Source organism: Rana temporaria, chromosome 10, assembly GCF_905171775.1.
Source record: "Rana temporaria chromosome 10, aRanTem1.1, whole genome shotgun sequence".
Lineage (NCBI taxonomy): Eukaryota > Metazoa > Chordata > Amphibia > Anura > Ranidae > Rana > Rana temporaria.
The window spans coordinates 79,514,753-79,528,229 of record NC_053498.1 but is presented as its reverse complement, the minus strand read 5'-3'; the positions used below and the strand labels follow the sequence as shown (position 1 = coordinate 79,528,229).

The following is a 13,477-nucleotide window of genomic DNA, read 5'->3' as shown; positions in this document are numbered from 1 at the left end:
AGACTACACCCGTCACGCAGGAACAGATTTAGAATACAGAGTCCCAAAATTCTTTAATCCGAGGACTAGTCCACCAGATATCGATCATTGTACCGTTATCTCCCCCACATCGTCAGCATTCCCCGGGATAGATCTGCGAAATTCTATGTAACCTTGATGGGCATCTATAACATCTAGTTAGTATTTTATAATTATTTTCCTGTATGAAAGTCGCCGAACTCGATTTAAATGCACAGTGTTTTACATGTCTTACAATAGCTCTAGTTCACACCCATGCAGTCAGTTCCAGGCAGTTTCTGGTAAGATCGCCTCAGGGGTTAAACCTGAGGTGGGATCTGAACTTGCACTTACATTAAGTATGCCTCTTCCCATAGCCTTCCCTCTCTTTCTTTCTTTCTTTCTTTCTTTCTTTCTTTCTTTCTTTCTTTTCCTTTTCTGGTGTCTTTTTTTCACATATCTGGATTATCATTTTTATCTTTTATCTTTTGTATTTAATGTTTCTTGTATTTTATGGTGTATGGATGCATGCACGACTGTGTGCACACATGTACATATTATCACTACAAGGTGTGTGAACAATAATGGCATACACATTGATCACCCAATATGCATTGCAGCTGATTTCCTTCCTTGGATAATTGCTTGCAGTCAATTTAGAATTTGATGGGTGGAGTCAGTGATCCTTAGGCCCTGTACACACGACCGAACATGTTTGCTGAAACTGGTCCGTGGACCAGTTTCAGCAGACATGTTCGGTCGTCTGTACAGCCGAGCGGACAGGATTCCAGCGTACATTTGCCCGCCAGACCGTTTTCGAGCGGGCAAATGTTTCTAAACTTGCTTAGAAACATGCCCGCTGGAATCCTGTCCGTCGGACATGTTCGGTCGTCTGTTACGACTTGCCGTACATGTCCAAGCGGCCGCCATCCCTCGCATGCGTCGAATGACTTTGACGCATGCGTGGAAGCATTGAACTGCCAGAGCCGCGCACGTCGCCGCGTCATCCTCGCGGCGACGGCGCGGCCTCGTCGCCGCGTATCGTGTACGCGCGGATTTCTGTATGATGGTGTGTACAGCCATCATACAGAAATCTCCGGGCGGGCATGTCCGCTGAAAACGGTCCGGCGGACCGTTTTCATCGTACATGTTTGCCAGTCTGTACGAGGCCTTAGAGCTGATATTTATTTCACAAGTTTCATGTCTGTAATGTGGTTATGACTAAGGCCTTATAGGCTGAAACACGTTAACCTTTCCTATTTGTGTTTGTCTACTGTGGCTTGTCAATAAATACGTCAATTGTTTAAGAGCAACAACCGGAGTGCAGATCATCTTTTCCACAGTTTCTGGTAAGTTTCTGCACCGGAAACTGACCGCAAACTGACTGAGCTGACTGCACTGGCGTGAACTAGAGCCATTGGAATACATGGAAAACACTGTGCATGCGCTTTTTAGGCCAGTTCCCACCACAAAAATGAACGCATACATCCCGGATCAGTTTTTTCTTACAATTCACACCACAAGCAGTTCCAGTTCGTTTTTGATACAATTTGCTAGGTTCCAGTACAGTTCTATGCAGAAAAAATGCAGCACGTTCTTACTTTTTTTTTCTGCAGAAACAGACCAGAAACTGACTGCACTGGTGTGAACTAGAATACATGGAAACACTGCATGCATTTTTAGTGCAGAAAAAATGTGCATAGAACTGCATCTGGTGTGAACTAGCACTAAAGCATTTTATCATTCACTGCTTAACAGAAGTGTAAAGCTTTACTATGCAAAAATAAAAGGGATAATTTACTATCAAGAAAGAAAGGAAATGTAAATTGTAAATGTAAATTGTAAAATTTTAAATAACAGATACCTTTTGCTCTGTGGTCTTCTTCTTTTGGACATTTACCTCCATCCCACCATTTCCGCTTTAGGTCTTCCAGACAGTTGTTTTCCTGTAGCTGCAAGATTGCTAGATCAAATTCATCACGGAAAGCAGAGCCTATAGTAAACACAGATATGTGGCTTAAAGTGTATGCATGGTCAAAGCTTTTTTTTAGTTTTTAAAATAGTAGGGGGTTAAAAGAGACTTCCCTGTACATCCTGTATTAAAAACACAAAACAAAGAGAGAAAATCTCCCCAAAGTATAATTTTCATTTTATACAGCTGCCACCAACCAGAAGATTTTCTGTCACCTCTTGCTTTCAAAAACTGTAAAATATAGGATTTCCCCTTACTTTCTACTATGGTCACCCAAACAAACAGAGAGGTGAATCTCCTCCATGGGGACACAAAGAGCAATAAAAAATTGGTAGGGGGTCTAATGGTGCCTTATTTTATCCAAAACACAAAAAAACACATTACTGTACTCATTAATAAATATAACGGGTTATTTGACTTGTTTTCTGTTATGTATCCTTGCAGCGAGCAATAGATCTATTTTCAAAACACAACAAGAAGACACAACATTTACTTGTTTTGGCCTTAGAAGTGTATTTGCTGAGAGGGCTAAGATGACCCTGGAAAAGATTGCTAGCTATTGATCCATACTTATAAACTGTCATAATTAGCCCTTTGACACTGCTACACTGGGATATTGACAATGAGCAAACTCACAAATTAGAAAACATTTATCAAGTCCATGCTTCATCAGTCCATCCTGCTTTTGCACAGCAGCAAAGTCCAACATTGTGTCCTTAGCCATTAAACAGTCTTAGCACATGGATTGCTTACAATGAAGATAAATAAAAAAGAAAGTACACAGATCTGGTGCAGCATAAAACACATTCCCACATCTTGTCATTTTTTTGTCTTAATTATTTAGTGCTACCTCCTGTGAGGGCTGCTGGTTGAATCAGTACCCCACTGGTTGCCCCGACCTTGCAAGATCTACAGTAGGTGAACGCGATATTGTGTCAATCTCGCTCCCTTTCTCGGCGAGATTGACCACCTACGAGCCCCATCGCGGGAGCCAGCGCCGAGCTGGCTTGCCGCGATGGAGACAGAACCGTCATAGAAGCAACGGGAGATCCGACTTGGATTCCCGCCAATTCTACACGTGTGCGGCGTTTGTTATTAATTCTGAGGGGGAAGTCCCCGCCGGATTTTAAATAAAAATCCGGCATGGGTTCCCCCTCAGGAGCATACCGGGACCTTAGGTCTGTTATGGGTTGTAAGGAGAGCCCCCCTACGCCGAAAAAAACGGCGTAGGGGGTCCCCTACAATCCATACCAGACCCGTATCCAAAGCACGCTACCCGGCCGGCTCAGGAGGGGGGGGGCGCTCGCTCGTCCCCACTCCCTTCCTGGCCGGCCGGGTAGCGTGCTTTGGATACGGGTCTGGTATGGATTGTAGGGGGACCCCCTACGCCGTTTTCTTTCGGCGTAGGGGGGCTCTCCTTACAACCCATAACAGACCTAAGGGCCCAGTATGCTCCTGAGGGGGAACCCATGCCGGATTTTTATTTAAAATCCGGCGGGGACTTCCCCCTCAGGATTCATAACAAACGCCGCACACGTGTAGAATTGGCGGGAATCCAAGTCGGATCTCCCGTCGCTTCTATGACGCGCTTGCTGGGATGTGCTGTCACTATTCCAGTGAGTGTGAGATGTCGGCGAGATCTCGGCACCATGTCGCCGAGAATCAGCGCGATGCTGTCGTGCTAAAAACACAATATCACAAACACCTACTGTATGCCACCTCTGACACCCTGGGTTCAGACATTTTCTATCAGTAACAATGATGAAATAGACACACTACAAGGTGATGACTCAATAATATTTGTTTACTGATATGAACAAGGCATTTAAAGGGGAAGAACTTAAACTTACACTCTATAGAAATACTTCAGGTAAAATGTCATTGGTGGTAAAACAGCAAAAGCAGTGAATAACGTCAGACAATTTAATATAAAGAACAATTAGACATTGGCAGCCCTTAAGTAAACATATGTGACCTATGTGAACAGGCAGAAGAAGGGTAGGGGAATGACTTTTGTCAGACCATTCCTTTCTGTACCTAAACCTACAGGCGCAAACAATAAACAAGGTTTCATAACATTCAGCAAACTGTTAGGCCGCGTACACACGGTCAGTCCAAACCGATGAAAACGGCCTGAAGTCCAGTTTCATCGGTCCAAACCGACCGTGTGTACGGCCCATCGGTCTGTTGTCCTTCGGACAAAAATTAGAGAACTTGCTTTAAAATCTAACCGATGGACGGCTGACCATCGGTCAAAAACGATGGTTAGTACACAAAAGCATCGGTTCAAAACCCGCGCATGCTCAGAATTAAGTCGACGCATGCTTGGAAGCATTGAACTTCGTTTTTTTCAGCACGTCGTGTGTTTTACGTCACCGCGTTCTGACCCGATCGGTTTTTGAACTGATGGTGTGTACGCACATCAGACCATCGGTCTGCTTCAGCGGTGAACCGATGAAAACGATCCGTCGGACCATTCTCATCGGATGGATCGACCGTGTGTACGCGGCCTTAGAGGTTGTAGAATTTAACCTGCTCCCTCAAAAAGTTCTAGGCAAATTCAGGCTCTATGAGTGCAGCAAAATAAATCCCTAATAATGGGGGGAAAGTTTGGTGTAGTCCCGTGTTACAGAGATGAAATCCTTTGGTCTTCAGCTAGAACTTAGGAGAGCTGTAACGGATGATATCCTGAATGGTAGAGCAAAGCAATTTAACTGGTTTAGCTTTAGCAAGCAAAGAAAGCAGAATCTTCCTGTGTTGTTTGAGTGCAGAGTGATCACTGTGATTATGGACTAAAAAGCATTGTATCCTGTGGTACTGCATGTAACAGCAAGGTGAATAGAGACAATGGTGTCTGTATACAGTGTCTATGTAGCTGGAGGGACTTATCCTGTGGTACTACAGGTAACAGCAATGTGAATAGAGGCAATGGTGTCTGTATACAGTGTCTATGTAGCTGGATGGACTTATCCTGTGGTACTACAGGTAACAGCAAGGTGAATAGAGGCAATGGTGTCTGTATACAGTGTCTATGTAGCTGGATAGGTAGGTTCCCACCGATACTGCAATTGATGATGCTGGTGGTGATGATAGTGGCTTTACAGGCTCTCCCTCAGAGTCCTGTCTCAGGGGATGGCGTCCGACCTCCGTCGCACTGCGTAGCGACCCACCCAGATCAGCTGAAATGTGATTTAGATGGAGCAGAGAGTGCTCTAGGCCGGTTTCTTAATATGATCCCCCAACAGTCGGTTCTTGTTTCCCAGGTGTCTGGTAGTTGTAGTTCCAAACAGTTCAACTTAAAGGGAAATCCCAGCAGTCTGAACTACATGTCCCAAGATGGTAGGAAGTAGCAATATGGGTAGGTGACAATGACGAAGAAATGGTTTTGAACAAAGATTTTTATTGTTCACTACATTATAAAAATATCTTTAAAAGAATTACAGCCGTATAACCACTTAAGGACCGCCTCCTGCACATATACGTCGGCAGAATGGCACGGCTGGGCACAAGCACGTATATATACGTCCTGTACTTGTACCCAGCCGTGGGTCGCGGGCGCGCGCCCGTGGCGCGCTCCCGCGACCCGGTCCGAAGCTCCGGGACCGCGGGTCCCGCGGACCCGATCGCCACTCGAGTGCGGCGATCGGTCCCCGGAGCTGAAGAACGGGGAGAGCCGTGTGTAAACACGGCTTCCCCGTGCTTCACTGTGGCGGCGTATCAATCGCGTCATTCCCTTTATAGGGGAGACACGATCGATGACGTCACTCCTACAGCCACACCCCCCTACAGTTGTAAACACTCACACAGTGAACCCTAACTCCTACAGCGCCCCCTGTGGTTAACTCCCAAACTGCAACTGTCATTTTCACAATAAAGAATGCAATTTAAATGCATTTTTTGCTGTGAAAATGACAATGGTCCCAAAAATGTGTCAAAATTGTCCGAAGTGTCCGCCATAATGTCGCAGTCACGAAAAAAATCGCTGATCGCCGCCATTAGTAGTAAAAAAAAAAAAAAAAAATGCATTAAAACTATCCCCTATTTTGTAAACGCTATAAATTGTGCGCAAACCAACCGATAAACGATTATTGCGATTTTTTTTACCAAAAATAGGTAGAAGAATACGTATCGGCCTAAACTGAGGAAAAAAAATTATATATGTTTTTGGGGGATATTTATTATAGCAAAAAGTAAAAAATATTGAATTTTTTTCAAAATTGTCGCTCTATTTTTGTTTATAGCGCAAAAAATAAAAACCGCCGAGGTGATCAAATACCACCAAAAGAAAGCTCTATTTGTGGGGAAAAAAGGACGCCAATTTTGTTTGGGAGCCACGTCGCACGACCGCGCAATTGTCTGTTAAAGCGACGCAGTCCCGAACTGTAAAAACACCTTGGGTCTTTAGCCAGCATATTGGTCCGGGGCTTAAGTAGTTAAAGAGCCTTCTTCATATGCATGTGACGGTCCTATGTATTTCTAGGGTATACATGCATAGTAGGGAGGCTCTCTATATAATAATATTATTAATAAGAAGAATAATTGTACCACTATCATGTGCTGGTGTTTAGCTTACTATTGTGCTCCCGCCCAGTACTCAAGAGGTAAACTAGGTTGCCCCTTCTAAGTGTTCACTGGTCCTCCTTTCAGGCTTGAGGTAGGTGGACCTGTCAGTGAAAGTTGTCATCTAGCAACTACCAATACAGGAAGTGGTCAACAATTGTGCCAGATTTCAGCTGCTGCTACAGTGAAGTTTTGGTGTGGAATACAGACAAAACTCTGGCGTGACGCACTCTTTTGGTCCTTCTGAAATAAAGCAGTGAACAATGGGACTGTCGCTGTGCAGAGCTGCTGTCCCTGGTTACTGCATTCTCCCCTCACCTAGGCTGTGTGCAAAGCATCCCATCTACATTTTAAATGAGAAATTATACGAAATACCATGTGGTTATGCTGCACCAAATCAGTGTGCTTTCTTCTTTGATTTATGTTTAAAACTCATAAAATAACCTCTTTAAACAAGTTGCCAAAACCTGTGTTGGTTTTTTATTTAAAATAATTTATTTTATTAACAGTATTACAAAATGAATCATTTAAAATCAGAAATGGTACATGTTTTGGCAGTTTGTATGGAGTTTACTTTTTAAAGCAGAACCTCTGTTTGATCTGTAATTGCCATGATTCTGCACATGTGATCAGTTATGACACCAGCCATTTTATTGTTTGACAAGTTGGTTGACAGCACTAGCAAATGTGACAGTTAGGCCTCTTGCACATGATACTCCTGTTTGAGCATCTACTTTTTCAGACTTTTTTGAATAAATTTGCGCATATTTACCTGTATTTGTTTTTGCGCGCACTCGCACATTTGCGCAACAAAAACGTATTTTCACGTTCTCATTCTGCACAATATGTAAATGGGCATTTGTGCGCATGAGGCATAAATTACTGACCAAAAAAGCCGATTTTACATTTTTTTTTTGTTTATGATGAATGCACAGCGCTTTCGTGTAAAACCTGTGTAAAAAGGGACATCACAATAATTGGGCTGTATTTTGGCTCAGTAAAAAAAAAAAAAAAAAAAAGCTGAACTGAGCTTTTTCAAGCTGCAGTGTGCAAGAGGCCATAGCTTTTCCAGGCATGTTGGGAAATGAACTTTTTTTTGCAACCGTTAAATGGTTTAGTTCCGCTTTTAGTCTAACCACTTATGGACTGGTCGCCCGTCCATTGTACTGTGGATGGGTGTTTCCTATAGGCACAGTGACCTACCTGTACGTCTACGTTGCTGCCTTCTTCTGGTTTCAGGGCGCATACGCGCAATCACCCCCACCGTGCGCTGGCTCCCACTGTGATTAGACACAGCAGGATTTTGTCAGCAGGTCCCACCCAATGATTCATGGCTGGGACCTGCTGATTGGCTGTGTACAATAACAGCCCAGAGCCCTGTATTGACAAACAGCACAGAGGGGACGACTTTTAGTAAAAAGCAGCACATAATACACACATTAACACTTGTTAGGCACCCACTTAACCCCTTGATTATCCCGAGATGTTACCCTCTTCCCAGCCAGTGTAATTAGTACAGTGACAGTGTATAGTATTATCACGGACCACTGCATTAGTGTTACTGGTGATGTCAGTGTCAGTCAGTTACCACCCAGTGTCAGTTGGTGTCAGACTTTTGCCACACTATCACAGCCCCACTCTAAGTCGCTGATAATCCACAATTACTATCAAAAAATAAATGAACACATACAAATTCCAGTATACAGTATATACACCATAGTTTGTATACGTTATAACGTTTACAGAAACCAATCAAAATACACTTATTGAGATTTTTTTCTCAGATAAGGAAAAAAAGTTGTAAAAGGAACATAAAAGTAGAGAAACAGTTTAATAAACAATAAACATCGAAGGCTGGTCTGATCGAAAAAAGACAAATCAATTGTGCCATCCACAGATGCAAGGTGGATGGAGGAAGCCTCTAGAATACACTGATCAAAATACAATGATCAGTTGCTGATCTAGAAATATTTCCTAATAAGCCCATTCAAAAGTCGATGGTTAGATCAACTTCTGTTGGGCAGCAGCAGCCACACATGGATCGAAATTTCGCCTGTCCCTGCTGAACCAACTTAAACCTATGTACAAACTACACTATTCCATATAACCATTTCAATTGTACCTTGCATCAATGTCTTGTGCCAAAAGGCCTTTCTTTACCATCTCAAAAAGCTGGGAAGAATACATAAACTCGCTGCTGCACATACCTAAAGGCATTCCAATGCCATAGCCCTTTGTGTCAAGCAGACCTCCAACCTGAGTGAGGTTACAGTTGCGTTGACGATAGTACTCATTCATAGTGGATTCCAGAAGGAAGGCATAGTTTGAGTTCAGCACTCTGGCAATCCCTTCTTCAGTACTCTTGACAAACACGCTGGGCTGTTTTGAATGCATGTAATTCCACATTCGTTGATAGGTCTGGTATCTAGAATTCTAATAATTAACAACACAACATTATCACATATTATGTTATTACTAGTGATTGAACAACTATAACAATATATGCTTTAAAAAATCATTTGTATGTATTTTTAACTGAATTCTTGGATCTTTTCTGTTTTGTATATACAGTAAATGATAGTAAAATAATATAATATTGTGTACAGATATAACCTATTTACAGTTCACTGCAAATCAGCTGGATTTAACCTGATCAGGCAAATAGGCACATGCATATATTAGGGGAGTATAACCATTTGCCTTGAATCTCTAAAAAAAAGGACATTATTTGGGTACAGTGTCGCACGACCTTGCAATTGTCAGTCAAAGTAACACAGTGTCTTATCGCAAAAAAATGGCCTGGTCATTAAGGGGGTAAAATCTTTCGGGACTGAAGTGGTTAAAGTGGAATTTTAGTCAGAAAATTAAGTCCTGCTAGTCTATACTGTTTAAAATTCATTAATACACTGTCTCACCCTGCTCTGCACATGCTCAGTTGCTCTCTATTTTTGGCATTGTGCCAAAAATCTGAGCCACTAGAGGCTGCTCAGGGGCTCTGGGATTTATCAAAATGGCAGCCTCCGGCAAGAAGAAACATGAGCAATGCTGGAGGCAATTTACAGCACACGCTAATTTTGGTAGCATATGTATTAATGTTGAATCATTGCTAAGAAACATTTTTTTTTTAAGTTGTCATGGGTAAAGTTCTGCTTTAAGCTCAGTGGTCCTTGAATATCAATGAATGGCCATTTTTCTAGCCCAAGTAATACAACCACTGAGATTGCTAATGAAATTTACAAAGCACTGGTGTGAGAAATGCTCTGCAAAGATACTCCATGCAGAGTATTTTTTATTGACTATATACAATTGACCAGTCCTGGTAAAATAACATATTTTAATATTTTTCTAAAATAGAAAGACTGGCATAGTCTCTGCAGAAAACAAAGTTAAACATGGCATAATTCTGCAAATGGGATGCACAGTTATATATTGGCTGAAATTAACACACTGGGGAAAATTTCACTTTGCAAGAAAATGCAGTCTGACATGAATAAACTGTAATATTTTGCCTAGTAATAAATAAAAGGTGAACAGAAACAGTAGTGTATTGTTAGTAATGCTAGGTTACCTATATGGCATTAGGGGTACTATTTATTATTTCCCTTTAGGTACACTATGATGGCAGTGTTATAGATGCAGGTAACTTAAAGCTGATGTTTAGTTTAAAAACTTATTTTTTCTACAGCTTTAGTAACTTTATTTGACCATATTTAAGTATTTTACAGCATGTGCAGGCTGCTGGATTCTGTAGAAATCTTGATTGCAGAGCTGCCCTGTCCTCTTGCTGCTGCTGAACTTCCAGCACTGTAAGGTTAACAGCTCCGGGTCCCTAAGCTCAGCTTGCTTAAAGATGATCTAATGGGCCCTCCTGCCCTCTCTTCTACTTAGAAATGTCCCTCCTCTAATTAGACTGCCTGTGAGACTTGGTTTACACATATGAGGGTTACAGGCAAAATGCAATGCTCTATGCGTAGGGGTACAATTATCCCTTAATAGCACCCCATGTGCCAGAAAATTAAACGTGTGTTCAGGTGCGTAAAAACTGTATGGTGCCGCCACACCATGTGGTTCCATGCGGGCGCATTTAGGAAAAAAGTCAGAGACTTTAACCCCGAATTTCTCACAGGTACACAAAACGCAGCGTGTAGGAACCACACACGCGTGGACCTAGCCTGATACGATCTGTATATGGGTAAGGGGAGGGGGTAATCCTAGAACTGATCAGACTAAACAGTCTAATCAGTGAAATAAATGTTCTCAATGCAGGATATGGCAATAAATCAGAAGGCTTGTCCCTGTCGGATCCTTAATGCAGTTAAGCCCAAAGACTCGAAGCTGTTACCCATATAGCGCTGGAAGTTCAGCAGCAGGAAGAGAACAGAGCAGCCCTGCAGTGAAGATTTCTACAGAATCCAGGAGCCTGCACATCATGGGACATTTATTGTAGATAAGTGGTGTAGCTAAAACTAACAGAAAAACATTTTTTTTAGCTAAACTTCAGCTTCAAGTAGTAACTTCTCTATGTCTGGATTTACAGCTCTGAGTAAGTTCTGCTACCTTTCCTAGAAAGTGTCATTCTTTTAGATAATTCTTTTAATGTATTTTTTACTGGATAAAATGAAACAGAAGTGGTGAAACTCCACAGTGAGAGGAGCAGAGACCAGATCTATCTTATAAGATCTGGAAAATTAATTTGCAATACATTTAAATCAGCATGTAATAAAGTAGTGTAAAGAAGCCATGGTCAAGCAAGCAATTAAAAATCCTATATGTAGCTGACCTATTAGTTTATAATGTAAAGCCGTTGGCATGATGGGGATAATTACTTGGAAGAAAGTCATGCTAGATCCTCCATGTATGGTACCATACTCAATAGTAGTCTGATCGGCCAAGTCATCCACTGACTCAATGGGTACATCCATTCTCTGCACAGTAAGAAAGGCAGCAAGATTTGCTGTATATGAAGAAATAATTATCAAAGTGAATGTCCACCTGTAACAAATAAAATAAAATTACAATCTTTAATTATTTAATGGTTAGGCATTTTTCTGCATTACCTTTAACATCCCAATATTATAATGTACACAGCTAAAGGTACTTAGGCATCAACCAGTTAAAAAAAAAAAATATATATATATATATATATATATATATATATACACACATATACTGTACATATATATTGTAATAGTGAGGGTCCCGGTCACCATAAAAATGCAGCAAAAACAGACACAGAGTCTGCATGTCAGTGGACTGCAGAACTTCACAGCATAACTTTAAAACGGAGAAAACTGTTTTGGCAGCTTTTTCCGGGTTTTGCTAAGTTTGAATGGGGCTGTGTGGTTTGGAGATCCTGCAGAGACTTGGGCGGGATGGGATCTCTGGCCCTGTGTCCAGGTCTTGGGAATAGCCAGCAGGTTGGGTGCTCAGGTGAAAACAGCCAATATAATCAGGGACTGGTGAGAACAGAGTGGAGAGGAAGGTGGAGTGTGTGCAGCTGGCTGTTGCTGCAAGGCAGACCTGTGTGTGGGGAGCTGTCTGTCTACCCTGCAAGACTACATCCCCTGTGTGGGGGGGACTTCGTGCCGATGGACTGAGAGGCAGGTAGACCTGGGGTGGCTAGTGAGTCCAAGAGGGGCTGAAGGAAGTCCTGAAGTCGGGGAGACAATAGACTGGAGAATCCTGTTGATGCCAGGAGTGGGCCAAGGTTTAACAGGTACAGCCAGGCTGAAGTAAGCCTAGGAGCCAGGAAGCTTGGCATTTTGTGTTTGTGAACTGTATTGGAGAAGAACCCCTGCGTGGGAATCCTATGAATGGACTTTTTATTTTGTTTCCTTTTAATAAAAATGGGCTGCCATGCCCTTAAATCTTACAACTGGCTGCTGTGGACTCGCTAACAATCGCATTTACCACTTAAGTTAAACCCCCAATGTTTACTATATATATATATATATATATATATATATATATATATACATACACACACATATACACACACACACACACACACACACACACACATATATATATATATATATATATAGTATAGTGTGTCACTCATGTATATATGACCAGTCAATAATCTGTAAACCCATGACTCCCAGCTTATCTTTGTATACCAACTTTATTTCCTTGAGTTGCAACTGTGTATTTCCTGGCAAAATAAATTGTCCAGAAGTTACACTAGGGTGGTAGAATGTCCCTTTGTGTATGGTTACATTAAAGTGACCCATGGGTCAAATAATTTGTGAGAGAGGCTAATTATCCACATAAATCAGGTGGACAGGACAGTCCAGAGCATGAGTTTTCAGAGGCAAGTGTGTGACCAGAGCTTGATCAATACAATTTCCGGCTGCTCTGGAATCCACAAAGGCCAGTAGCTCATGAAGTACAGTCCAATAGTGGATAACAGCAGGACTGGTTAAGTGATTGTCCTTTTGAGGTGTTAAAGGCGGACCTAGGATGACCCTAGGGCTTTCACAATCACCTAGGGTGCTGGAGTTTCTTGTGGAGCAAGAGCAAAGCATATGACCCTTGAGGCCACAATACAAAGTCTCATGTCAAGATGGTGTGTGCATTCCTAAACCGATAAACAGGTGGAATCTAAGGCCCCATACACACGACCAAACATATATGCTGAAACTGGTCCGCGGACCAGTTTCAGCATACATGTTCGGTCGTGTGTAGGCACGAGCGGGCAGAATTCCAGCAAACATTTGCCCGCCGGGCCTTTTCCCAGCGGGCAAATATTCCTGGACTTGTTTTAAAACCGTCCGCTGAAATCCTGCCCGCTCGGACATGTATGGTCGTCTGTACAGACCTACCGTAAATGTCCGAGCACCCGCCGTCCCTCGCATGCGTCGAATGACTTTGACGCATCCGTGGAAGCATTTAAAAAAAAGGCAGGCCCGCCCACGTCGCCGCGTCATCGCCGCGTCATCGTCGCGG

The 13,477-nt window shown here is 42.4% G+C and overlaps 1 protein-coding gene across 3 annotated transcripts in view; it reads right to left on the bottom strand.

The window, feature by feature from the left end:
• The window catches only part of GRIK4 (glutamate ionotropic receptor kainate type subunit 4), a 489,165-nt gene that overhangs the window by 16,093 nt on the left and 459,595 nt on the right, over positions 1-13,477 (bottom strand). For all 3 annotated transcript variants that reach the window (XM_040325544.1, XM_040325543.1, XM_040325545.1), the window contains 3 exons: positions 11,356-11,521; positions 8,737-8,962; positions 1,862-1,990 (listed from right to left, as the gene is read on the bottom strand). In XM_040325544.1, coding sequence (XP_040181478.1) covers positions 1,862-1,990; positions 8,737-8,962; positions 11,356-11,521 — 521 coding nt within the window. The remainder of the gene's footprint in view (positions 1-1,861; positions 1,991-8,736; positions 8,963-11,355; positions 11,522-13,477) is intronic.